The sequence below is a fragment of the Dermacentor silvarum genome, chromosome 4 (genome assembly GCF_013339745.2).
Source record: "Dermacentor silvarum isolate Dsil-2018 chromosome 4, BIME_Dsil_1.4, whole genome shotgun sequence".
NCBI classification, from domain to species: Eukaryota; Metazoa; Arthropoda; class Arachnida; order Ixodida; family Ixodidae; genus Dermacentor; species Dermacentor silvarum.
Window position 1 is genome coordinate 28,267,997 of NC_051157.2, and position 26,762 is coordinate 28,294,758.

The 26,762-nt window shown below is 45.7% G+C and overlaps 1 protein-coding gene across 2 annotated transcripts in view; it reads right to left on the reverse strand.

Moving 5' to 3' along the window:
* The window catches only part of LOC119449673 (cytochrome P450 6B1-like), a 43,229-nt gene extending 17,625 nt beyond the window's left edge, over nucleotides 1-25,604 (reverse strand). For both annotated transcript variants that reach the window (XM_037712896.2, XM_037712895.2), the window contains exons 1-7: nucleotides 25,410-25,604; nucleotides 24,434-24,558; nucleotides 15,098-15,194; nucleotides 14,682-14,734; nucleotides 13,519-13,615; nucleotides 10,334-10,459; nucleotides 1,762-1,999 (exon numbers count right to left, since the gene is read on the reverse strand). In XM_037712896.2, the coding sequence (XP_037568824.2) occupies nucleotides 1,762-1,999; nucleotides 10,334-10,459; nucleotides 13,519-13,615; nucleotides 14,682-14,734; nucleotides 15,098-15,194; nucleotides 24,434-24,558; nucleotides 25,410-25,589 (916 nt within the window). In that variant the 5' untranslated portion in view covers nucleotides 25,590-25,604. The remainder of the gene's footprint in view (nucleotides 1-1,761; nucleotides 2,000-10,333; nucleotides 10,460-13,518; nucleotides 13,616-14,681; nucleotides 14,735-15,097; nucleotides 15,195-24,433; nucleotides 24,559-25,409) is intronic.
* Between the last annotated feature and the right edge of the window lie 1,158 nt (nucleotides 25,605-26,762).

Genomic DNA, 26,762 nt, shown 5'->3' on the forward strand with positions numbered 1-26,762 from the left:
TGAAACCGCAACAGTTAATTATGAGGTCATTAATCTCCAAAGGATTGTTTAATTATTTTATTAAGAACAATTAATGATTCAATTATTTATCTCGTTATTTGAGTTGTGCTACAAACGACCGCTGTACTGAAGGATGGTGCCATGTTGTACGGTATTTTCGATGTGACGCGTTCCGCCAGCAGTGTCCAAACAATTTCTTTTATTTCTCGTAAGGCTTGCAGCCAATAATTATCTTGTGCATGTGGTGTGAGCCGGTGATTGAATTATATTCATGAAAACAATGCAACGTGGCTGATTGAAGAATAAACAAAATTTTGGTAGAACTGATCTCATTATGATTGTCGACGGTAAAGCGATTAGCATTCGAGAAATGGAGCAACACACCGTAATTCTGAAGTCACTTTCATTTAACTTCAGTGGTTGTCATTCTGAGACTTCCATTGCTTCAGATGTACGCGACATTCTTTGGTATCATCACAGTTTGGTATAACAATCGCTTGCCAAGGTCACCCATGAGCACGCATCATGGCGTCGACGACTGCCTGACGACGATGAAATATGACAAAGAAGGAATCACGTTGATGGAACGACGCGGTGGCTTAGTGGCTATGGTGTTGCCCTGCTAAGCACGAGGTCGCCGCCTCAAATCCCGGCCGTGGCGGCCGCATTTAGACGGAGGCGAAATGCAGAAACGCCCGTGTCCCGTGCATTGGAAGGGCACGTATAAAGATCCCCTGGTGGTCAAAATTAGTCCGGAGTCCCCCACTACGGCGTGCTTCATAATCCAATCGTGGTTTCGGCACGTAAAACTCCAGGATTCAATCAAAGACAGTATGACGACAATGAGACGACGATTTTGAGATAATGACGATGGCATAGCGACGACTGCCTGACGACGACGACATGAGAACAATAAGATGACGGCGAGTATATGACGATAATGGCGTGACGGGGACGAGTGCATGACTACAATGTCCTGATGACGACTGTATCACGAAGACTGTATGATGACAATGGCGTGACAACGGTGACATGACGAGAATCGGATGACAAAGCTGTACGTAGTGACGACAATGGAACGACCACCACGACACCATGATGGCGGTGTGACGGCGAATGCATGACAATGGTATGATGACGATGGCATGATGAGAGTCGAATGACAAAGCTGGAATGACAACGATGAAACGACTACGACGACATGACAAGCACGGCAAATGCATTGGCGTTCTAGTTACTTTTGTGCTTCAAGGCATAAAGCGACGTTTTGTTTAGAAAGTAACAGGAACGCCAAGGCATTTCTCCGCAAAGTGCGGAAATTAATATCTAGAAACTGGTGTCATCCTGAGAATTCATTCCAAGTGGATCCGTCTTGCGACCTCAACGGCTAGAATTTGTAAATTGCAATATGGGCCATATAGTGCTTAGTTAAAAACTTAATTAGGGAATTTCTGTTATTTATACGATTATGAATTTCAATTTTTTGAGCGAGTAATGTCGCCTCTTCGAGTAGATCAGCTCATGAACTATAACTGTGCTATCTGCCACAGGCAACCTCCAAATTTTTTTTGAAGTGTTCGCTGAAACACCCTGTATACAAAAGCGTTTCTGCGTGCGGACAGCGGGGTCTGTACACGAGCTCTCCACATTATTTTCACTCTCTATAGTATCTTCCGCGCGGTGCATTTGTTACAAGGCAAATCTTCTGCACCGTGACAATCGCAGGAACTTGGCATAACAAGCAGAAAAAGGTACACTTACGTGCGATCACGTGCAGGCTTCCAGTCATAACTCCCCTGAATGCTGCCTTGGCGACGGCTATGAGAGGGTGATCGGGCTTCCCGAAGAAGCGCTCGTCGAGCCCGAACAGACCTCGAGTGACGTACTCCATCGCGAGTTCCTCGTATTTCGGCGTCATGTTCACTTCTTCGCCGGAATCAGCGTGCTCGTCCAATAACTTCAAAAACATGTCGGCCTTTTCCTTAATACTGGGCATCAGCTGTGGGGCGTTGCAGAAGTAAACAGGTGCGGATTAGAGAGAAGCTTTCGCTCGCCGTCACTGGCACGGAAAGACAAAAAGATGACTACGTCTGCGACCTTTTCTTTCGCGTGCGTTGCAACTTCGTAACCCGTAAAGGAACAAAATTAAACGCCGCGGTAGCTCACTGCCTATGGCGTCGTAGTGTTGACCACAAGGTTGCGGGTTTGACTCCTCGCCGCGGCAGCTGCATTTCACTCTGCACGAAGTCCAAAAACGCTCGGGCCTATTAAAAAAGCTCATGCGATCAAAAATAATCCCGAGCCCCCCACAATACCACCTCTCACTACCCTTTAGTGATGCCTTGTCCCGTTTAAATCCACAAATGAATCGATCATAAGAACAGATTTTGTTGGCATGTAAACCATGCTGAAAACTTTGAATTAGCTCCAACCAAATTCAGTATAACAGTACTTTCATGTCCATATTTTGCAGTGCACTTTTCTGCTGCATGTTTGTGCCGAAAAAAAGAAACTAAAAAAAGGGAGGAGGCGGTAATATCTTTTATTGATCGCTTCTGAGAATTACAGACATCACAAATCCTTAAATTGTTCACATTTCGCTTCCTTTAAAACTAAGACTAGCTTGACGCAGCACGCGTTTTCGGTGAGGTGTGCCACGAATGATTTGTTGGCTAGCTATATGAATTATTTTAGGTCACGCGTAGGGGTGAAAAGTTTACGGACTGCTGGATCTCACAAAACGCGCACTTTAACAGCAGAGCTGTTTAGGCTCTTGGTTATGCCGCGTAGTGCGAACAAAAAACTGCGCCTGGCAATGACGTCACCTTGCGTTGCTAGGCGACGCACGTGCCGTCATTGATTGATTGATTGATTGAATAACTGTTATTGTTTCAGTCCTGCAGAACGCGTATTAGCACGTCGCGGGCCGCTCCCACGTCGGGACCGACAGGCCTAGCCTGCCGGCCGCATCGTGGGCCTGCTGGACAGCCCAACGTTGCTCAGCCAGGAGTGGGCTGCGGAGAGCCGCCTCCCACCTAGCTAAGCTGAGGTCAAGGCTTGCTATGAAGATACATCCCCAGAGCATGTGCGAAAGTGTTCATCTATTCCCGCAAGCAGTGCACGCATCATCAGTGTGAATCTCCGGATATATCGCATGTAACGTGAACAGATTGGGTAGGTCTCTGTGTGCAAAAGTCTGAATGTCAGTGCCTGAGGCCTGGTGAGCTTGGGGTGAGGAGGAGGGTATTGTCGCCGCGAAAGATAGAAGTGTTTAATAAGTTCATTATAAGTGGCGGGCGCGTGCCTACCATCCGTAACTCTCTCCTCGGCCGTTACAGCGCCCGCGCGGTCAGTCAGTGCGCGCGCGGCAGCGTGGGCCGTCTCATTGAGGTTAGTGGGGACACCCACCATGTGCCCAACGTGGGCTGGGAACCAAGTAAGCAAGTGATGCTTGATTCTATCCGGACCTGCCTTACGAAGCAGCCCAAAGGCCTGTTATGAGATCACTCCACATTGAAATGCCCTAATAGCCAACCATGAGTCACTGTAGATGACGTCGCTACTGTCATCAAGCATCGCCAAGGCAATGGCCACCTGCTCGGCTATCGCCGGATCACCGGTTCGTACAGATGCACAGTTCGTGAGTCGCTGTTTGGAATCCACCACTACCGCAGAAAAGGAGCACGCCTTTCAATATGCAGCCGCGTCAACAAAGCAGGCTCTACGCCAACTCTGCCACCCTGTCCCAGGTTACCCTCGCCACTGCGCGAGGCGCGTCCGACGTATCCGGCGTTCGTTCGCGTGCCCCCAATGCAGCCGGCGTCGAGATGCGACATGCTGCATTTCGCGCCGGCCTCGTCACCCAGAATGGATCGCATCCGCGTCTCGTCGAGCAACATGGGCTGGTGGATAGCCGTGATTATGGAAGGCACGAAAACCGACCCCTCCAACGTGTCGAACGTGTGCGCCGCGGCGCCTAGACGTATCCGCATTTTATACGAAATTAGGAGCTTCATGATGTTACGAAACTGCGAACTTGGCTGCTGCAGGTGCCGCTACCAGTATCTATCAGCCCATCTTGCTCGACGAGACGAGGATGCGGTCCATTCTGGGTGACGCATGTTGCAGCATGTTGCATCTCGACACCGGCTGCAGCTGGGGTACGCCGACGAACGCCGGATACGCCGGCCACGCCTGGCGCGGGGCTATAGAGTGCTGTGTTTTCTCTGGCGTGGCGTCCCCGTGCTGAGCGCGTTCACGCTACGTCGAACTATAAAGTGGCATTTAGAAGACTGCGCACCAACCTCGAGTATCGGGAGGATGGTAGGATGGAAGGGCAACCAGCTCTAAGCTGGTTGCCCTTAAGCTGGTTGCCCTTCCACCACCTCGCACCACTTAGTGTGAAGCTGCCCCTAATTTTTTTTTTTTTTTTTTGCTGCCTCTGCTCGCAGCCTGGTATTCTGATTTCCAGCCTGTTATATACTACTGCATCTGCCCTTCACGCCATAACTTTTTTTCTGTAGTTTCGCCCGAAGGGCGAGGCATTGACCGCAATATGAAAGTTCAGCGTTGAGCTCGTGCTCCGATGGTGCTCTAACAGTTCGCTGGCTCGATATGTTGGTGAAAGGCAGCACACAAAGCAACTCTTGCTGAACAGAAGGAACAGCATTGTAGTGTTGAGGAGCGCCGCGAGGTGGCGTTGAAGGTATCGCACCTCGCGAGAACGCAAGATCACACCTCGCAAGAATGATGGAGCGATTAGCGTGTACGCCTTGACCGAAACGCATCTACGAGATTTGGAGCAGACACCTGTTATTGACAATTTTGTATTTGAATGGTGCAACAGAATGACCGGGTCAAGGAAAGGCGAAGGCGTAGGCGTACTAATTAGGTGAGGTCTGAAGTGGTGAAGGGTAAACGAGACATGTAAAGAGCATTTATAGATTAGCGGCACATGGGAAGGTAAAAAGACGTGGCTGGGAGTAGCTTACCTATGGAGAGGTAGTGATATCAGAGAAAAAAATAATGAATTGGTTGATTGTATTACAAGCGATTTTAATGAGTTCAGTAAATCGGGCCAGGTGATATTAGTGGGAGATATGAACGCACACATGGACGATTTCGACGAATATACTGATTGCAACGGCTCTCTAGTGCTGGATCTGTGTGATGAACAGAACCTTATAGTAGTTAACAGGGAGAATAAGTGTCATGGACAGGTAACGTGGCAATTCGGAAACAGACAGTGATGTATCGACTACGCCTTAGTCTCAGAAATGGTCTACGAACAACTAGACCAAATGATAATAGAAGAAAATTGAAAAAATAGCCTGGGAAGCGATCATAGACGTTTAGCATTAAAGTTTGCGCAAAATACCAGCGACGAACCTGGACCAATACCCTCAGAGTTTTAAAAATGAATAACGAGCAAGTAACAGAGATCGCAAACAACATAGAGAAGAAAATTGAGGCTTTTCCTACAGCAGTCTGGGAATATAAGGAACTGGTGGACGTTATGCAGCATGAAATAGGGCGGACACGGCAAAACAATTATTGGATTGGAAAGAGGAAACCACGTAAGTGGTGGAGCAAGGAAATTGAACAAGCTATAGAAGAGCGTAAACAGGCATCTAGGGCTCATCGAGAAGCCAAAAAGTTGGGATTACAAAAAGAAGAGGTGCTCCTGAGATGGAATACATACCGAGAAAAGAAAAGGGTTGCGAGTGAGCTCGTGCAAGAGAAAATTAAATGCGCAAGTGAACGTTGGGTGCATAACATTCACAAACGAGTCAAAGGCGCCCCAAAAAGATTCTGGAACCATATAAAAGCACTTGGAGCTCCAACTAAAAACTCGCAAACGGCTATAAGGGATGAAGACGGTAACATCTGCGAAGGAGACGATGCGCTGCGGTGCATCACAGACGTTATTAGGGATAACTTCGGCACAAGAAAAAGCGTAGTTCAGACAACAGATCCAGCAACAGCAGAGAGGCCTGAGAGATCAAAATTTAGCATAGAAAGCTTTTATTGGAAAAAGGCAGCGGAAAATGTCCCTAACAACACGGCAGCAGGACCCGATGAAATCCCAATACAGCTAATCAAAAACCTCGGTCCAAAAAGGAAGGCACTGCTGATTAAATCCAAAGAGCAAGTGATTAGAACAAAGCAAATTCCCGTTGGGTGGCGTGAAAGCAATATGAATCTCATCTACAAAGGCAAATGAGATAAGGATAAGACGAGCTCGTACAGGGCAGTTGCAGTAACGTCAGTGATATATCGAATGGCAATGCAAGCCATAACATTAGAACTGTCGAAGTGGGTGGAGAAAAACGATGTATTGGGGGAACTACAGAATGGGTTCAGGCCAGGCAGACGCTTAGAGAATAATATGTTTGAACTAACTCAGTGCATAGAGATTTCAGTAGCTCAGAAAATACCTTTATGGATAGCATTTCTAGATATTAAAGGAGCTTATGACAATGTAGACAGGGAATTGTTGTGGGATATTCTTCAATACCAAGGCATAGATGACGATTTCGTGGAGCTGCTGAGGGAGATATATAGAGACAACCAAGTACAAGTGGTATGGGAAGGTTGAAAAGCTAATGAAATGGTGGGAAGTCACCAAGGATTGAATCAAGGATGCCCTCTGTCACCATTGTTGTTCACGCTTTACGTCAAGGGTATAAAAGGACGACTGGAAAGCAGCGAATTAGGTTTTGATGTATCCTACATGCATAATGGACAAATGGTGCAACAGAAGGTCCCTGGACTGATGTACGCAGACGACATTGTGCTACTAGCGGACAATAAAAAAGATTTACAGATACTTGCGAATATCTGTGGGAACGCAGCGACAAATCTAGGCCTCAAGTTTAGCAGAAAGAAATCAGGAATTATTATTATAATGAAGAGATGAGTAACTTCGTGGTGTCAATTCAAAAGCAAGTAATACCCATAGTGAAGCAATATAAGTACCTCGGCGTACACATAAACGAAGGAAAGATTTACTCAAGCAACCACCAAGATAATCTGAAAATAAAGGGAAAGCGGAATGCAGCAATAATGGAACAAAGAGCACTGTGGGTCGGCAATAAGTATTAGGTGGTGCGTGGAATCTGGAAAGGAGTAATGGTGCCAGCGCTAACATTCGTAAATGTCATTTTATGCTTAAAATAGGATAACTTGTCGGGTTTGGAAGTTAACCAAAGATCAGTAGGCTGGTTGGCCTTGGGAGCCCACGGTAATACCACAAATGAGGCAGTGCAGGGTGACATGGGTTGGGCCTCTTTTGAAGTCAGAGAAGCACAGAGCAAAATTAGTTTTGAAGAAAGGCTCAGGAACATGGAGGAAAATAAATGGACGGCTAAAGTGTACAAGTATCTCTACACGAAAAGCGTGGACACAGAATAGAGGAAGAGGTCAAGGAAGTTGGCAACCAAGTACAGGATAATCGAAACTGTAAATAGACAGCCAGGAGTCATCAGAAAGAAGTGAGAGAAAGTAGAGACCGTGAATTGGATGCAAAGAATGGAAACGAAAAGGACAACGGAGATTTACAAGAATGAGAAGAAAGAAATTAGAAGAAAAATCTCTACGATCACACAAAGCGCAGTGCCTTGCTATTTGGAGGCTCGAGCCGGTTGCCTAAGGACGAAAACATACCGGAACAAATATTCGGAACTATATGAGGCATGTGTATGCTGCAGTAAAGATCCAGAGACCACTCAGCACATCCTAATGGAATGCGACGGGATCCACCCAGCGAGAACCGTAGGTAACGTGCAACTCCCAGAAGCGCTTGGGTTTAAAGTGGTAGGAAACATCAACACATCAGTCGTAGAGATAAGCAAGAGACGATTAGAGTACTGGTGGAAAAAAAAGCAGGGAGAAAGATGGATACTGACCTGATCTCTTAAAATCATAGCCAGCGGTACAAGGTAAATTTTTGAAAAATGAAAAGGATAATGAGAGGTATAGAAAAATGCTAGATAAAGAACATGTATAGTATACCTGATTAAATCAAGCAGGCTAGGTGACTATTTGTCGCCGCCCCGTTTCAAAGGGGATGCCAATAAATCATCATCATCATCATCCTTGATGCTACACGAGATGAGACCGACGGGAAGCCGTCGGCGTAGCCATTGAAATATTAGATATAGTTAGCATGACGTTTACTGCCCGTTCCGCTCAGAGAGAGAGAGAGAGAAAGCGAGAGGAGGGAAGGCAGGGATGTCAACCAGACGAGCGCTCGTCCGGTTAGCTACCCTACACGGGGGGTAAGGGGAAGGGGGAATAGAAATAGGAAAGGAGGAAGAGAGTGAGCACTGAGGACGGGAGGATGCACAGGGGCACTATAAGCGGTCTCTGAAGCCGGTGCACTTTAAGCACTGCACGAATCGCTTTTTGTGCCAGTGTCAATGTGGCCTCGTTCACAGTATCTTTGACTCAGAGAACGGTCTCGTGTCCAGTTTGTTTAAAGTTGTCCGGAGAGTGAGACGTTGTACGTCGTAGCGAGGACAGATGCACAATAGGTGCCAGTGTATATACAGCGGCTAGGCAGGAATGCTAGTACGCAGTGCGCACAACGCTCACACCGGTAGCGGAGGTAAGGCGGAACGCTGGCCTTGCTCCTCCACCGAGTCAATTGAGCGCAGGGTTCAAGGTGCTTCTCGTTCGCTTCGTCGTTTTTGGCCGCCAAAGAACACTACGCGTCTATGGAGACCCCAGAGCGCTCCATGCGCAAGCGGAGTACACGCCGTCGACAGTGGTTCATCACGGCCGCGGCGGCGTCAACGGTGAAGGCACCTCGAGCGTGCGTGTAATTGCTTTCACAATAAAATATATCGTGCGCTTAGCGCTGCGCTGTTATTGGTCAAATGCCGCAGCAAGATCGTAACGTATTTTTGGACCGTTCAGTATAATACACGACTGTGTTTTACTTGCCTGGCATGACAAGAAAACAATGCGAATTTGCCTTCGTCTCTGTCCGTCTTGGTGCTTACATCCCCCCCCCCCCCCAGCTATTATTTTGTAGTAAGCAGTCCTGAAGGCCTTACTGCAAACGATGGAAGAGACCAGATTACGTTATAGCCACCATGTTTGGGGCGTCAATCACTGCGAGGATCGCTGACGAAAGCCAACTTAGCTTATTTTTCTTGAAGACCAAGTAAACAACAGTGCAAGTGCTATGTTAACGATCCAGACCATAAAATGCGATCTTGCTGAGAAATTTGAGCAAGAGCAAATGAGCGGTAAGCGAATAATATATATATATATATTTTGAATCTGAACCAAGAAAACGCAGGTATCTGTAAGTGCGAGCAAGATAGTGTTGCAGTGTTTTACTGGTTACGATTAAAAACTGCTTTAATGTTCAGCTTTTTCTCAGATTCTGCGGGCCGTGATTTTTTGTCGCTGTCTGTATGTACGTATGACTGAATGAGCCATTCATTTCGGCAGGGTGTATAAGAAAACTATGCAAGTCGTAATACAACTTAGCATATATAGCAGATCACATTCACTCTGGAAATCGATGTTGTACGAAACATTTCGCAAGTAGCTGCCTATCCAGCATCTCTTTAGCTTCTGCAAAGCGTCACCAGACGGGCGAACATGTTTGTCTAAGGCGAGGGATTGTGTGTGCGATGTGCGCAAGTGTGACAAGCACAATGCTTGTCAAGGGAAGTGTCGTAGTGAGAGGTGTATGCCACGTATATCTAAATACTTTCAGGCATTCCATAACCCTTTTCTCACAGTGGAACGTACCCAGTCTAGAGGATTGGCCAGGAATTTGGACATACCTAGTGCCGCAAGAGCGGGGTAGCACAAAAATAAGATATATAAGAAAATCAAATAAGCTGTTTATTATCACGCTGTATTCTATTACGAGGTCTGTGTGCCTTAGGGACACCTACACGCTGATATTATATGTGAATACCGGTTTTATGTCGTGATTGAATGTTTATATACGTATAACAACGTGCCTCTCCCCGGCATTGACTTCGTTGGTCAAAATGGTGTGTTCTATAAGCCGAAGCATCCGGCGGTACATACCACAACGATGTAGTCTAAATTTCAGAAATTAAATAACGTGTTGAATATCATACGCTATTTTCCATTAGGCGGTCTGTGAACCGACACTATGTGCTCATATTTTATATAATGATCTAATGTTTCATTACGCATAACAGTTGCACTCACTCGCGCAACTTAGTGGGTTGGAATTCGACCATACTATCCGGTTAACCGTACGAAGAACCGAGCCCAATAATGTTTCGCATTGAAAGAAAATCTTGCTACAACTTAAGCTTCGAGAAAAGAGGGCTCTTACAAGCTTGAGCTTCGCTGTGGAGAAACCGTAGGCCACGGAACCTCGGATGCTTTTCCAGCGAGGTGCTCTTTCGTGCATTACGGATCGGCCCAAGATTGGATGCTTCGAGTCCGTGGGCATATTGATCTGCGTGAGAAAGGTGTCACACATAAGAAAGCCACGGTTCCTGTGCACATATTTGTGCCAGAAGCCTGAAAATTATTTCTTATGACGATTGCTGCAAGAGCTCCATTGCCAAGCAGGCCCACTCGGCGCAATCACCTACACAGATCCCACTGTCTGCCCTACACAGCTCATGTCTCGCACATCGACGCAAGTTCCTTGTTGGAGCGATCATGATCATGACTACACCCATAATTTCGACATTGACCCGCAGTGCGCCTATAGACAGCATGCCCCCGGTAACTAGGCAAGCACGATGGGGGGAGGGGGGGGGGGGGGGTCATTTCTTGTATGCACCACTGTTATATTTATGCTGTTATACTTCTGACACCCCTGTGCTTGCTTTGTGTGTTTATTCCTAGTTGTTATTTATTTATTATGTGGCAATTATTCATTATCTTGTGATATTCATGTAATCGAAACACCCCATCTACTGTAGCAATTAAACTCTCTCTCTCGAACAGTAGTGGAGCCAACCACGGGCCCTCTCGACACGTAGCAGAGGAATGAGCGGGATATTGGTGTCTATGCGTATAGAAGCACAAGCTATGAAATAACCCCATGCATGCTATTCTTTAGAAAATATGATTATAGGCAGCGCGAAATTCGCCGTAACACGGGAGCAACCGGAGTCTCTGCCAATGTCGCGCTGCCTGTAGCCATGGTAGCATACCAACTAGCCGAAACTAAGAAAAAAAGGTTGCTTAGTTTTTAATGTTTAGACACATTCTCCCTGATCCGGGGATCGAACCTGACAACACAGCCTATTCCGCAGTGTCACAGTATAACTGAACTAAAAGGGGGCTAGCACTCGGAGGGTTATAGCACATTATAACCCTGTCGCTCTGTCCCCTATAAACTCCTTTTAACTCGTTCTTTGTTACCTTGAGGAATATGCGGTCAATCTCATACGGTCGCCCTTCCGCTAAGGGTGATTATTGGATCTCACGGAGAACAGAGTTCGGCAATCTCATTTCGATGACTGATAGGAGTGCATTTGTTCCCCAGAGTTCCTAAGATGTAACTAAAGAAATGTAAAGGTTGTTTGTATTCTCTTGCTACATTTTTGGCGACGTCAAGAAAACAGCAAGAACAGCTCAAATCAATGGCTGCACAACGTGGCACACAATAGCAAGGATAAGCGCAAGGTTGCCAGCATCATTATGTTTAGCGAGTACACTTTACTTTTTACAGAAGTTGGGAATTTCCGACATGAGTTTCTATACTTCGTTTTCTATAAACTAGCCACAACGTTGGCTAACATAGTTTCTGGCGTGATCAGACAAGAAATCTTTGTAACCGTTCCTGAAAACGAAACAGAGCGTAACATTAGCGTTTGTTGGCTTGTGTTAAAAGCTCGTTAGCGGCCATGTGAAGTGTGTCACAACTTCCTTGAGGTCTAACGCTTTTAAGAAGTCTGGCGCTTTCTTATCTAAAGATAGTTCACAGTTGCAGCCCGTGTGACAGACCACTTCATTAGCAACTGAACTACACTCTCAAAAAAAGTTTACACCTTTTGGGTTGAATCTTGTCCGCAACCAACAATCATGATTCGCCTTGCTTGTGTTTCCTTTCTTGAAAACTCAGCGCTCGCTAGTTTCCTGCCGAGAATGCTGTGTCACGCTGGTAACGTGAAGCCTCTCGTGATTAGAAAGTACCGGGCTCGCAGCGTTAAAGAAAGGAAATTCGGAGAATACAGATGACGATTATTGTTTGGGGACAAGATACGACCCAAAGGGTGCTAGCGTTTTTTATTGTGTATCAATAAACAAATGAGCGTTGTCCACCACCACTGCATGCCCGATTATTTTCGCAGTCCAAAGCCACGTGGCAAGTGGCGTGAATGGCGTCATTAGGATTTATGAAGTTCTTGGACATGCTATTTGCAACATTATGGTTACCCAGATGCCCACTGTTCTATAATGTTGTATCTTTGTTTCACAAGGGTCCTCATCTCTTGTCGTCAATGTCAAATATTTTTCGACCTTATTCTTCATAATTTTGGAGAAAAATGACGCGGTGGCTCTGTTCTTACACTATAGTGAAACGAGGTTATCTCGCTGCCTCCACAGCAACGTTGAATGATGATGTTTACGTGGCGCCTTATTTTGTGACGATTCTTTCAATTATCTATTGATCTATTCTTTTTGTACTTCATCGTTGTTCGGACAAAAAAAACATGCTCCAACTACACGGTGATCAGCCACTTGGCGAAAAGGATGAGAAACGAATGCAATCCGGGGAAAAGAGTTCTTACGCAGTGCGTCCCCCAAATGTAAATATAATTTCATCTTACTTCACTTCTTTTGCTTTCAACACTGTTCAGACGTTAACGAACGAAATGGATAGGCACAAAAATTACACAAATATAAGTCGCAAGTTGTTTGGTACTGAGGGATTACAAATTGCAGACTTGAACATTGTAGCGTCTTGAATGGGGACTATTCCAGTCCAGGGTAATGCTGGGGATAAATGATTGGGAAGGCAGATTAGTTCTGTGATGAACGCTCAATTACACATGGGTGCCAATGTTGAAGAAGGAAATAGTAACCATCAAGAGCGCGTGAGCAGTACTGAAGTCAATATTCTGGTTTTGGTTTGAGGAAACAAACATTTTATTGTTCCGCTCCTTGGTGAACTCAGAGAACCATTAGAATGTCGTTGTAACGTCTTGTTGCCACATGACATCTTAGCTACAACGAATAAAACATTATTATTATTATTATTATTATTATTATTATTATTATTATTATTATTATTATTATTATTATTATTATTATTATTATTATTATTATTATTATTATTAGAAAGGTGTTTTCGTGCTTTTTCTTCCCATCGCCTGCTACTTCTGCGTATCAAAAGATTAATGCACATATGAGCCGTCTCTCGTTGTCGCGTAAAAGAAATTGCGCAGAATATTTGCTCCTGTTTGCGTGTGATTGTTTCTTTAAGCACTTAGAGAACAAAAGTTTCTCTGCGACAAGTCACTAAATTATTATGGGAGTAGTACTCTCACAACTCACACTACGGTCCATGAAATTCTGGAAGTTTCGGACGCCGATGTACTCCGCGAAGTCAAGGTCTTTCAGCACCACAAATGGCACGTCACCATTGTAGAACCTACGAGTGTGCGGAAAGGAAAGTTACAATGCGGTTAGGCAATATTTAGGCAAACAAAATATCGCACCAAAGCATCGTTGACGTGTCGAACAGTTGCTTCCTTGTGGGTAACTGCCTCTTGGTACTTTTAGTTCGAGCCGTAACACTTCTTAAATATAATTTCGCACTGCTTCCGCAACGTCAGTATTCTCTTGATGACGCTTTTAGCGGCCAGCGGTCGGCAATACAATAAGATCCTCTTCCAAATGTCGGCCTTTAACTAATGTTGTTTTCTTTCTATGCCTGACCCTCTGCCAAGCTAATCTCTTGTATTCGGAAGACCGCAATATAGGCGCTAAGTAAAAACAATCAACCGAAATGAATTCGTTGAATTCTACCGGCCCTGCATCTCAGATATCGTCTGCGGCAAAATGGTGATGCTTGTTGGCTTTCCTTGAGGTTTAAAACTTATTATTTGACGTAAACCGTAGCTGTGTGAAAAACAGTAATTTGTCTAGGTAGTTAAGCGAGTGAGGGTCTTCAGCTTAAGTTAACGGCTTCGAGAAATTAGAGAAATAAGTTTTTAGCAGAGCGTCGCTTGCGTTTCGCTCCGCTCAGGTTTTAAGCGCTGAGGCACTGCCTGGAACTGCGGTCGCATTTTTGATAGCAGCGCGTGGCTGAGTTTCCAGCGATGCGATTAGCCAAGAAGCCGAGCGGACGCGCCCTCAAGCTCTGCCCAATCAGCTTGATAACGGAGCGAGGGAAGCGTTCTACGTTTCACTGATAGCACGAGCGATCTTCGCACACACACTAGCGTTCCCGCTGAGTGTTGATGTGCAAATTACTAGCATGCACCTGTATGAGCGAATCTAACTGTAAACTTTTCTGAAACTCTTTATAGTCCCGTAGAGTAAAAGAGCCCCGTCTGCGACTAGAATCCTTTCAAACAATCATTTATTATCCTGTCCGTACTGTTGACTTGGGTAAGTACAGTGGGATCACACTATAAGGTGTATTTTTGGTTGTAATCAATAACTGTTATCTAACAATAGAACAGGTTAAGTAGTTTCAATAAGGTGAAGAATACCCGAAAACGTCGCCATACTGTCGGAACCATTTCTCCAGGACCTTATAGTGTGGCTGCAAGAAGAAAAAAAAAATATGGCGCCAGACTTCAGTGGTTCTTGATTCTCCCAACTCAGTAACGGCGGACAGCGCTTATCAGCCCCGGCACCGGAATTCACTTCAACATCTCCACTAGAGCTGAAGAACGCCTCCCCATTTCTATCTCCTCCGGTACACCATAGAAACATTAAGACAATAACTCTGAGAAATTTTACGTCTATTGCACTCCTGCTAACTGCCAGACATCTCTGGAAGGTTCCTCCGAAATTTGAAGAATCATATTGTTTGCATGCAGCGCAAAGCGCGCGATCTGCGCAGCCCATTCATCTGCAAGCAGGACATGCAAGGCGTTTAAACACATTTTATAGGAGGACTTACCATTGAATGGTATTCTCGTATGTTACCCCAAATGAGGTTTGGCTTCGGGCCGGGTATGCCGAGTTTCTCGAAATAGGAAAAGTGACGCCGCCGCCATCTGAAAAAAAAAAAAAAACAGCACACGCACTTGACAGAGGGGACATTCGGCTCCAAAGCACCTGAATTAATTACTTGTAGGCTTTATCGCCGCAAAGCAAGGCCTAGACCACGAGAAACGTCGTAGTAAAGTGCTCTGAATCATCACCTCTTCGGGGTAATTTACTTGCACCTAAACCTAAGAACGCGAACGTTCTTGCGTTTCGCCCCCAACAGAATGGCGGCCGCTAGGCTACTGGTCGATCAGGGATTTTTGTCAGGCCCATGTAGTATGCTATAGGGTTTCTTTAAAGAAAGGCCAAATCGGTTGATAAAGGGTGGGGCATATCGCGTGGAGGAGCGTGAGGTAAGGATAGGTGTCGGTCTGCATTTGCCTCCAGGCCATGGCTTCAGCTCTGGAGAGGGATGATTGTGGTGGCGGCATCGGTCTGCTCGAAATGCGGTCGTTTTAAAGTATATAATAGTAACTGTATAGTGCTTGTGGAATGGGGTCCTCTGCCGTCTCTTGCAGTGCGCTGTTGCAGGGACCTCGAGCTATAGTGTGTGCACGATGGTTTTTCTGCTTTTATTGCGATAGCAATTATATGGACACTTCAACCGGATTTCTGCCGTCGGCGTCGCCGTCGCCGTAGCCGTCGCCGTGAGGTTCCGTATAGATAAAAGCTTCGCCGCGCGCCGTATGCCCGAGCGGAAGCGTGCGGGGACGGGCGCTATATCACGGAGAGCGAACGCACTCAATCTCCCACGCGCAAGCAAGGAAGCGGAAAGCCAGCGCCGGAGGGAGCGGAAGGGGGGGGGGGGGGGGCACTTTTACTCTGCCAACAACCGCGTTCATCGCTCGCCCGCACAGTCTCTTATCTCTCCCACGCGCAAGCAAGGAAGCGGGAAGCCAGCGCCGGATGGAGCGGGGGGGGGGGGGGGGGGGGGGGGGCGCACTTTTACTCTGCCAACAACCGCGCTCGTCGCTCGACCGCACCGTCTCTTATCTCCACACGGCTCTGACCTTTATGCACTGTGCATTCGCCGCTCAGTTTCTGTTGAAGCGATAGACCGCACGTACCTTCGCCCGCTGCAGCGTATGGGCTTGCTGCCATCGTTTTGACAGTCGTTGTCTGCAGTCATTCAGTGTGGTCTATTCATGTTTGTTTGTGCGCGCTCACACCACGCTTGTTCATTCAGTTAGTAATAGTCGGGCCACATTTTCCAACGCACGCTACACATGTAATGCTGCCCGGATCGGCAGTGCAGCGCTACAGGTGTGTCCCTTCGCACGCGCTGCCCACGGGAAGCGCTTCTCATCAACACCACCGTTTCACACGCGCCTTCTCGTGGTCATCGAGTCTCTCTTCATGTCGGTTCTACTTACGCCGCAGCACACCTGCTTACTTAATCAGCTCATGTTTACTACAATTCATATTGCTACCAAAGCCGCTCACCTTACTTCGTATGACATTGCCGTGTTGCTATCGCATTCATTGCTTCGCCCTTAGGGCGAAACTGTGACATTTTTTTTCTATGTCATCAATATTGCTGATGATATTACCCTGCTTATCTTTCAGTGCATACATTTCGCCTTGTCCTATGCCAAGTTTTCGTCTCACTGTTTTCAGACTGCGTTCATATTTTACTGCTTCCTCAATCTTTTCCGCATTATAATTTCGGATATCCCTTACTTTCTTCATGTTGATCAGTTTCGACAGTTCAACGAATTCTATCTGTGATCTCGAGTTTGACACTTTCATGCTTTGCCGTTTCTTCATTAGGTCCTTTGTTACTTGGGAGAGCTTACCCACTGGTTGCCTTGGTGCCTTACCTCCCATTTCAATTGCTGCTTCTGAGATCAGCCTAGGTGCGGTTTCATTCATTACCTCTATGTTGTCTTCACCTTCCTCTTCTAAAGCTGCATATTTGTTTGCGACCACTAGCCTGAATTGGTCTGCTTTTACCCTTACTGCGTCTAGGTTGACCCGTCTCTTTTTGTATAAGTTTATTCTTTCTCTCTTCAAATTGAGAGAAACCCTAGACCTCACTAACCTATGGTCACTGCACTTTACCCTACCTAACACTTCTGCATCCTGGACTATGCTGGGATCGGCAGAGAGTATGAGAGTGTGGATATCAAAATACCTGTGCTTGCTCTTTAATCGATCACTGTCGTTGCGCACCATGCCAAAAGATTGGAAAGTAGCAAAATTAATTCCTATATATGAGTCCGGAAATAAGAGCGAACCTTCCAATTATAGACCAATCTCATTAACTTGTACAGTTGGTAAACTGCTAGAACACATAATCCTAAAACACATAACGAACCACCTTGAAGAATACAATATTTTATCTCCTTTTCAACATGGTTTCCGCCAGGGCACGTCTACGGTAACTCAACTTATCGAATTGGTTCATGACATGTCCTCAAGCATCGATCACCAAAAACAAATCGATCTCATTCTCCTGGATTTTTCTAAAGCTTTTGATCGGGTCTCGCACAACAAACTTATTCTTAAACTTCAATTTACCCTCGGCAAGGGACAAATTCTTGACTGGATCACCAACTTCCTCACAGACAGATATCAATACGTAGAACTTAATCATGTGAAATCCTTAGTCGTACCGGTGACCTCAGGTGTACCACAGGGTAGTGTCTTGGCGCCGGTATTGTTCTTACTCTTTGTGAACGATCTGCCTACGTACGTTAATGTTGGATGCAGGTTGTTTGCGGATGACTGCATTCTGTACAAAGAAATCAATACTCATGATGACCACATCACCTTAAACACCGCTTTAGAGACAGTTTCAATGTGGTGCAGAGATTGGCAAATGCATATCAATTAAAGAAAGTCCGCACTGTTATCCATAACTAGAAAAAAACATTCAACCGACTTTAATTATACCATTAATTCAACCACCCTGCCTAAAGTTAAGGAGCATAAATACCTAGTTGTCATATTGTCTAAGACCTACGATGGGATTCTCATATTCAATACATCACATCATCTGCACTAAAAAGAGTGCTTTTTCTAAAAAGACGATTGCAGCTAGCACCACCCGACACAAAGTTACTGGCCTACAATACACATATCGGACCCATCCTGGAATACGCAAACCCTGCTTGGTTTCCGTACACAAAAAAAACTAACCAACAAGCTCGAAGGAGTTCAAAGAAAAGCGCTTAGGGTCATCTTTAACAAATTTAACCGAACAGATTCACCTACAGAACTACTTAAGAAGGCCGGATTGCTAACCACAAAAAACCGGGCGAAATTGGCACGCTTAAAGGTAATGTACCAACTGTTACACAACCACCTAAATATAGACAAGTCCCGTTATATTAAGCAATCCGAAGCAAGAACTACCCGCCAGAAACACTTTCATACACTTGCTTCTTACAGATTCCACACAGATGCCCTCAAATTCTCGTTTTTTCCCCTGGCTATCAGAGAATGGAATAACCTGACCCCCTCCTTTACCAGTAGCACATCCTTAGCCCATTTCTCTAAACTAATCGGAAGCGATTTGCTAGCCTCACAATTTTAAAACAGTTTTATAGTTTTGCCTTTGTTCTCATTTACCTGAAGTGCCAATGTCATTTTGTCATTTTGTCTGTACAATTTACCTTTGAAAAACTTGCGGTATAACTTGCATCCGTAGATTGGACGACCTCTAGTTGTACCATGTTTGCTTGTTTCTTTTTTTTTTGTGCCTTGTACTAAATGCCTGTCTCCTTTTGCCCTCCTGTTATAATCCCTATTGGGATTTACAGTATAAATAAATAAATAAATAAATAAATAAATAAATAAATAAATAAATAAATAAATAAATAAATAAATAAATAAATAAATAAATAAATAAATAAATAAATAAATAAATAAATAAATAAATAAATAAATAAATAAATAAATAAATCTATTTCATTCCTTGTCTCTCCATTATGGCTTTTCCAGGTCCACTTCCTGTTGCTGCGCTTCCTGAAGAAGGTATTTATTATTTGGAGCTTATTCCTTTTCGCGAATTCTACCAACATCTCTGCACTATAGTGTTCCTAGAATCGATGCCGTAGGTGCCAATTGCTTGCTCACCAGCCTGCTTTTCCCTCATGTTTGCATTGAAGTCGCCCATGACTACAGTATACTGAGCTTGCACCTTTCTCATTGCTAAGTCAACATCTTCATAAAACTGTTCTATTTCTTCATCATCGTGACTCGAGGTTGTGGCGTAGGCTTGTACTACCTTCATTTTATACCTCTTATTCAGCTTTATTACGACGACTGATACCCTCTCATTAATGCTGTAGAGTTCATCAATGTTGCCCGCTTTGTCCTTATGGACTAGAAATCCTACCCCGAATTCTCTCTCATCTGGAAGACCTCTGTAGCAGAGGACGTGGCCATTAGTCAGCACTGTATAAGCCTTCCCGGTTCTTCTAACCACACTAAGGCCAATAATATCCCAGGCAATGCCTGATGATTCCTCAAATAGCCCTGGTGTGCCAGTTGAACCTTGCCATGTTCAGTTTCTAGTGGCGGCCCATCCGGACCCAGAGATTCTTAGCACCCTCTGCCGCGTCGCAGGTCTGACCGCCGCCTTGGTCAGGTGTGCGCAGCTGCTGGGGACTGAGGGCCATGGGTTAATTGTATGAGTCATGAGGGAGGTAGTGGCCGAATACTGCACCAGGGAGGCCAATTCCTGTTCTGGTGAGGGAGTGACTCTGTTGAAGCTTAGTGGGCCTTCCTAATTTGGTAGCACCTTCAGTAGTATAGCCCCACTAGCTCTCGGTGATATTTTTGTTTTGCCGGTTCTGTCGCCACTCCATGCATGATAAAAATAAATCGAACAGAACAATACACGTCTACGCATACAGCACCAAAATCCTCCAATTTAACTGCAGAATGACCCTAAATCATTGAGACTTGAAATGTCATATGTTCGTACTCTACATACCTTATTAACGCACGTAATAGTGCCACTGAGAGCCTCGTTCACTTCACGGATGTACTATCAGACTCGCTTTCATTTTGCGGTCAAAACTCTTGCGTGCGACTCGCGCATTAAAGAAAAAGAAAGCTTGCGCAAATTACGCGTTCAAGACTGCAAGAATATTCGCGCTTATTTATAAGTACTTTCACGCACTTAATGAAACTCAAATGCTGCCATCTTCTAGATACACGTGCGAGACACACACAGCCTTAGACATACCCTTACATAATACGTCGAAGAGAAAAGAAATATGTAGAGTATACCATTACTAAAAGCGATCCGCGCAGCCCGTTTCTAAGGCGCGGTACTCTCTACATGCGTGCGGGAACAACCATCCGGCGATTTCTAAAATCAGCTGAAGTAGTCTGCAGAATAACCAGTATCTAACCTGATACAGCGTTATTTTCAGAACTCGCTAAATCCGAAAAAAGTGGCTATGGTGTTGGGCTGCTGAGCATGAGGTCGCGGGATCGAATCCCGGCCACGGCGGCCGCATTTCGATGGGGGCGAAATGCGGAAACACCCGTGTGCTTAGATTTAGGTGCACGTTAAAGAACCCCAGGTGGTCCAAATTTTCAGAGTACCCTACTACGGCGTACTGAGCACTGAGCTGAAAATAGGCATTCTTCGCACTTCATCGGCTACTCTTCGCACTGAGCCGTGCTCCCTCAAGGGCTGCAGAAGATAGCGCCAACTTTTCTTTTCTTACAACGAACCACTAACTGCTTCGCACTTCCCCGGGATTCACGTGAGTGGAGCTGCATTAGCGCTGGATTTGAACTATTCCATTGCTTCTCCCGCCCCTCCCCGGTGTTAACTGAGGCGTTTTAACTAGCATCCTCGGCATTGCGATCTGTGATGGGTAGAGTCCGGATTTTAGGCAAATGCCTTTTTTGTTCCTTGCGCTCCTATCGCCCCAATTTAATATATGAGCATGAATTAGAGGGTAAGAAGGGCGTTTATAGTGTTTTTATAGTGCCTATAAATGCCTATTTTGGCGTTAGTGCCTACATGCCTATAAATGCCTATAAATGCCTATTTTCAATATCGGCGCCTATATGAACACTATTTAGCCCCAAGTTTCGCTTTCGAGTGCAGTCAGAGACTGTTATTCATGTTACCGGGCAACATTGACTGTTCGGAACGTTATTGGGTTCAACCTAGTCTTCTAGTTCAACTAACTTTTGGAAGACAGCCGTTTGCAGCAGTTGCGCCGCGGTTGGTGAACGCGAAACCGCGGTGAGACCTCAGGGGAAAGGAGAGCAAAAAGCAAAAAAAAAGAAAAATGTGCACGCGGCTTTTGTTTTGTTTGTAATTTACTTTTTAGGGTGTTCACTACCGTCGAGCATTCCTTCTCAGCGTACAAGATCATTCTCAGTGACAAGAGGAACAATTTTGAATCCAAAAATCTGGAGATGGCGGTAGTTTGCTATTTGTCAAGGTAGGGGCGGTATAACGTAAAATGATTCCAAACTGTTTTGATTCCAAACTCCTGACGTGAAATTTACGTAACCACTGACGCAGGCATCGGGCGGTGACCCGCTGCGTTGTCTGAACGACCCAATCAAACACTCTCCTCGTTCATAGGCGGTCACTTTTGTTCGCTTTCAAAACCAATAACATTGTCTACACTCAGTTGTTTTTCTTATCTAATTGGCTGACAAGAGGCGAGGAGCACGCTCTAGTGGAGAGGGTTTCGATGGGGCCGAGCCAGCACAGTGAAAATAGATAACCGCATGAAGAGGGTGGTGCCGGCTTCTCCGATTGGTCCGCTTCGCCTTACTTAGCTTGCGGTGGCTGGTCGAAAATCGCGGCGGCGTCCAACGGAAGGATAAGAATGCCGCTAAAACGGATCCTCAGCAAGGAAGAGTTGGCAGAGCGATCTCTTATGCATGCCGAAAGGGCTCGATAACGTTTTACTGCCACGCAAAAAGGTTTATCATTCGCAAATAAATGCATGCTCACCGGCAGGTGCGAGTAGCGAGGGCCTGAGCGATCGGCGGGCAGCCATCTTCTATTCCTTTCGGAACGGGGCAGTCTGTGGCTATTCAGAAATATTTTCAGTTTTTTTCGGCATATTAATGCATTTTTTTCGCGTACACGTCACTTTGACGTGGTGAGTTTTCGCGTTTATGTGAGGTCGCGTGGCAGACAGGCGAAGTGGGCGTAGAAAGAAAACATTGGACCAATAGCAGAGGGCTAATGGTGAAAAGGCGTCGAATCAGCAATGATTATTTTTCTCTTGTGTGGTTTAATCATGCGTAATCAGTGTGTACACGTTATATCAGATGGGGAGCTATCGCGGTTTTCGTGACGTCGCGTGACAGACAGGCGAAGTTGGGAGTGGCCCGAAAATGTTTTGACCAATCGTGGAGGCTGATTGCAGAAATTGGAATCAAAACAGTTTGGAATCATTTTACGTTATAGCGCCCTAGGGTAGCAGCGCAAGGCCACCAGAGGAGACAGAAGAGAGAAGAGAGCGCTGAACTTCTAACAGTTTATTTTCTTTCAAGAAATCATCGCTATTTATAAGTCATACAATACCACACCAACCATGCGCAGAACGCCACGACAAAACCACACAAAATTCAACGTGGTGATAGGCCGAGGTATCTGATCTCCTTGTCAGTGAGAGCGACTGAGGGGATACTGACGCAACCATCCCTCAAACGTGGAATTTCTCCCGCTTCGATTATCTCCCGTGTAACACGGTCTGCGTCTTTCGCGACGATACCACATTTTTTTTTAAATCTTGGCCTGCATCCACATGCGCGGCAGTGGGCAGAAAGCCATCCCTGTTTTGCGCGGTCTACATTGTACTTGTGTTCCTTCAGCCTTTCATTTATGCAGTGGCCCGTCTGTCCGATATAATATTTGCCACAAGACAGAGTAATCCGGTAAACGACGTTGTCCGCGCAATCTATAGGTTTCTTTTGATGTGCGATACGGCACTCTCGTTTGGACCTGGATGCTAAATGAAAGGCTGAAGGAACACAAGTACAATGTAGACCGCGCAGAACAGGGATGGGTTCCTGCCCACTGCTGCGCATGTGGGTGCAGGCCAAGATTTAAAAAAATGTACTATCGTCGCTAAACACAGAGACCGTGTTACACGGGAGATAATCGAAGCGGGAGAAATTCTACGTTTGAGGGATGGTTGCGTCAGTACCCTCTCTGTCGCTCTCACTGACAAGATCAGATACTTCGGGCTATCACCACGTTAAATTTTGTGCTTTTTTTTTGTGGCGTTCTGTGCATGGTTAGTGTGCTATTGCATGACTGTATAAATAGCGATGCTTTCTGGAAAGAAAATAAACTGTTGGAAGTTCAGCACTCTGTTCTCTCTTCTGTCCCTCTCTGGTGGCTTTACGCTGTTAACCTACCTTGAAGCATGTTTTAGTAACAAGCCCAATCTTACACCCTTCTTAGTTTGCTATTGTTTCCACAATCTTCACAGTGATTCTTAGACTACGTTCCGCGTGCTCTCCAAACAGATTTCTTCAAACACGTGCACTTTAAATGGGCGGAAGTGTATTTGGCAGTGTTGGGGCGTTTTGCCTGTACAATTCCGATAATGTCATTGCATATGAGAAAATTGCCAGAGTTGTACCTAACAGTCCTCATTAAGAACATGTTAATTTCTTAATAAATCGTAGTCTCTCTTGCATTTGTTATTTGTCTGTTTTTGTTGTGTCTTAATTTAATTGCCTCAGGCAGACATAAAGTAGCACTTTTTTAAATTAGTATTCCCAGCTTTCAAGTATTCTTTTTCATGCCTGTTTCACTATATGCGACGCTCGAGTACAGTGGCCATTGAACATGACTATGAGCAGTGTGCTTGTTGAATTACGCCAAGTGATCATCATTATTCCAGCAGTTTTATGGGACAATTGCACGGCTATGTTCACCTGATGGCGCCTTTGTACCGTCATAAACTATAACATTTCTTGTTTTCCTGTCGTAGATACAGGTTGCGCATGTCTCCGTTTGAAATTATTTGCATTTATGTAAAAGTTTATTGCGCCTATATTTACGATATTAGAGGCCTAAAACGTTGCTTTGCCTGCCTATTTTTGGCGCCTAAAACACGCTTTTTTAATGCCTAAAGATCTGGCCTCTAGTGATGAGATCCACATGAACATGGCTAATTGCGCCATGAGCTCCATGTGATTTTTAAAACGGCTGTTGGCAGTTAAAGTAACACGTGATGGTATATGACATAAAGGCAGGAAGAAAATATTATTTTCTTGCTGCGATATATTAACTTACATGAGCATGAAAATTGTAGCCGTCGATACGAGAGCGAGCAAGGCCGCCGTCACCAACATAGTGTCGTTTGCGGTCTCCTTGAGGCGTACAAAGCCAGGGCTGGCGTCTGACTTGGTCCCGTTGGCCTGCGAGTAAGGCAGAAGAAGTTACAATGGCCACAGCACGGGAAGGCTGCGACACTTAGAACATGTCATTGTTATTTTCTTCCCACTGTCGTGACATCACCGATAGACTATCTCTTGATCGTACGTGAGGAGGAGTTGCTACGACCTTCAATCGTACGTGAGGAGGAGTTGCTAAGGACCTTCAATTCTGTTTTCTTCGTAATTCTATTATCGCTGTTGGGTATCACGGGCCTCAGGGTCATACAAACTGCGTCGCACATTCTTAACGCTATGTGCAAGCATATCTGTGAGTTGTGTCGTATGGGCGTGTCAGATAAAAGACGATGACTGGCAGCCACAGAACAGATGTATCGGAAACATTCCGAGATTATGCATGGAACGTCACGGGTGCATATTTCAGTCCAAGTGACAACTTATGTGATGCTGCTCGACATAACGGATCGACAAAACGCGCATTATCGCATTATGGTGGCTATGAAGCGTTCAGATTGAGCATTACGTAATACTTGTTATTGTCAGGAAAGATAAGGCAGCTTATCAAAATACATCGGAAACGATGTTGCTCAGCCCGAGAAGAAAAATTACAGTGACGATTCATTTCGTGAACGCTTGTTCGCGCAAGCGTATGGGTGCCATGCCTACATGATTGCGATAGCAATGATATGGAACCTCTAGGCGCATTTCTACCGTCATGGTTGATGCAATGTCCCGTATAAAGTCCAAGGGCGATAACATCGCCCCCGCGCCCCGTATGCTGTATGTGCGAGTGAAACCGTGTGACGGTGAGCTGAATCGCGCAAAAGGGAAGAAAGCGAGAAGGCAGCGCGAGAGGAAGGGAGGCTGGCTTGTACTCTGGTAGCAACTGCGTAGTTTGCGCAGCGGTGCACGCAGTATCTTGAAAGCGATGTGCAGATGCGACGACTTCGGGGTCGGTCGACAAGCAGTCGGCCTGCCAGCGCTTGCGTGGCTGCTCCGTCCTTCTCGCACGGCAGCTCGGCAACTCGATCACGAGACGAACCCTGTACCTGCATAGCGCGCACACAACCCGTAGCAACTGCCAGAGCAGGTCAATCTAGCGCGCTTCGCCTACCTTCCTCCTCTGCGAAGGTCCGCCTGTTTTCTCCTTCCCTTCTTCGCTCAATGCTACCTAGTCTTTCCTCTAGGTGGCATTGGTTTGCCGCGCGCTCGGCGCGCTCCTTCGTACTTTTCCCCGGCTGTTACGCTGTCCCTCGACGGCCGTGGGTGCGCCTAGTCATTTACGCTGGCGCGTAATTGGAAAGGATTGGTAGTTGAGGGACAGCGGCCCTACTGCACACTACATATGCGCACCTTCGTATGCAGAGCGCATAGCCGTTAAAGATAAACAAGGCCCGCCCGCTCTATCGCCAAGTAATCGCAGTTTCGCCACGCTAAGCAGTACTGTATCGCATGTGCCTTCGTTATCAGTGCTTCTCTTGACATCTAATTACTTTGTCCTTATCAGAGTTCGAACCTTGTTTTCACTATTTATTTAAATGAATTGTACGGTACAATAGAATTTAGCATCATGGGGGATGCCGGCTACTCCTTCTGGCTTTGCCATATAGAGCACAAATGCGCTGTTCCAGACAATAAGCTTTGGTCAGCGGAAGTTGAATATTCCGTGGCTGCAATAATTGTTCCAGAGATAGCGGGAAAAGAAAAACATAAGGCACGGATATGTTATTTGGAAAAGCGTCTGGTTGGCTGCCGTACACTGGGGGAAAATAACAGGGGAATAGAGAGAATAGAGAGAGGAAGGAACTACTATGTGGTTTACGCACGCACCACGTGGTCAAAGCGCTCGGGCACGTCAGTCATTCTGAAAAAGCCCTAAAGTGCCCCATAACTTTGTTCTGGACCGATGATCGTAGGCACGGTGTTCGAGTAGCGTCTCTACGGACATTGGACTGTTTAGTGGCCTCAGTTCATTAGACATTAAGTGCCTTTTTACATCGAAAATATTCATTCCCAAGCTTTGGCTGAAATATTCATTCCCCAGAAAAGGGGGAAGGGGGTTCATCCAAAGCCTTTGGCACCGCTTGTAAAAGGTTCCTACCGAATATAGCCTGGAAGCATTACATCTGTGCAATATTTACCTGAACTTCAGAGATTGCATTCACTTTTTCAGAGATGACGCGCCAAAACAGAAGTTGCACGCCGGCCTTCGGCGCTCTAGGTCGGCC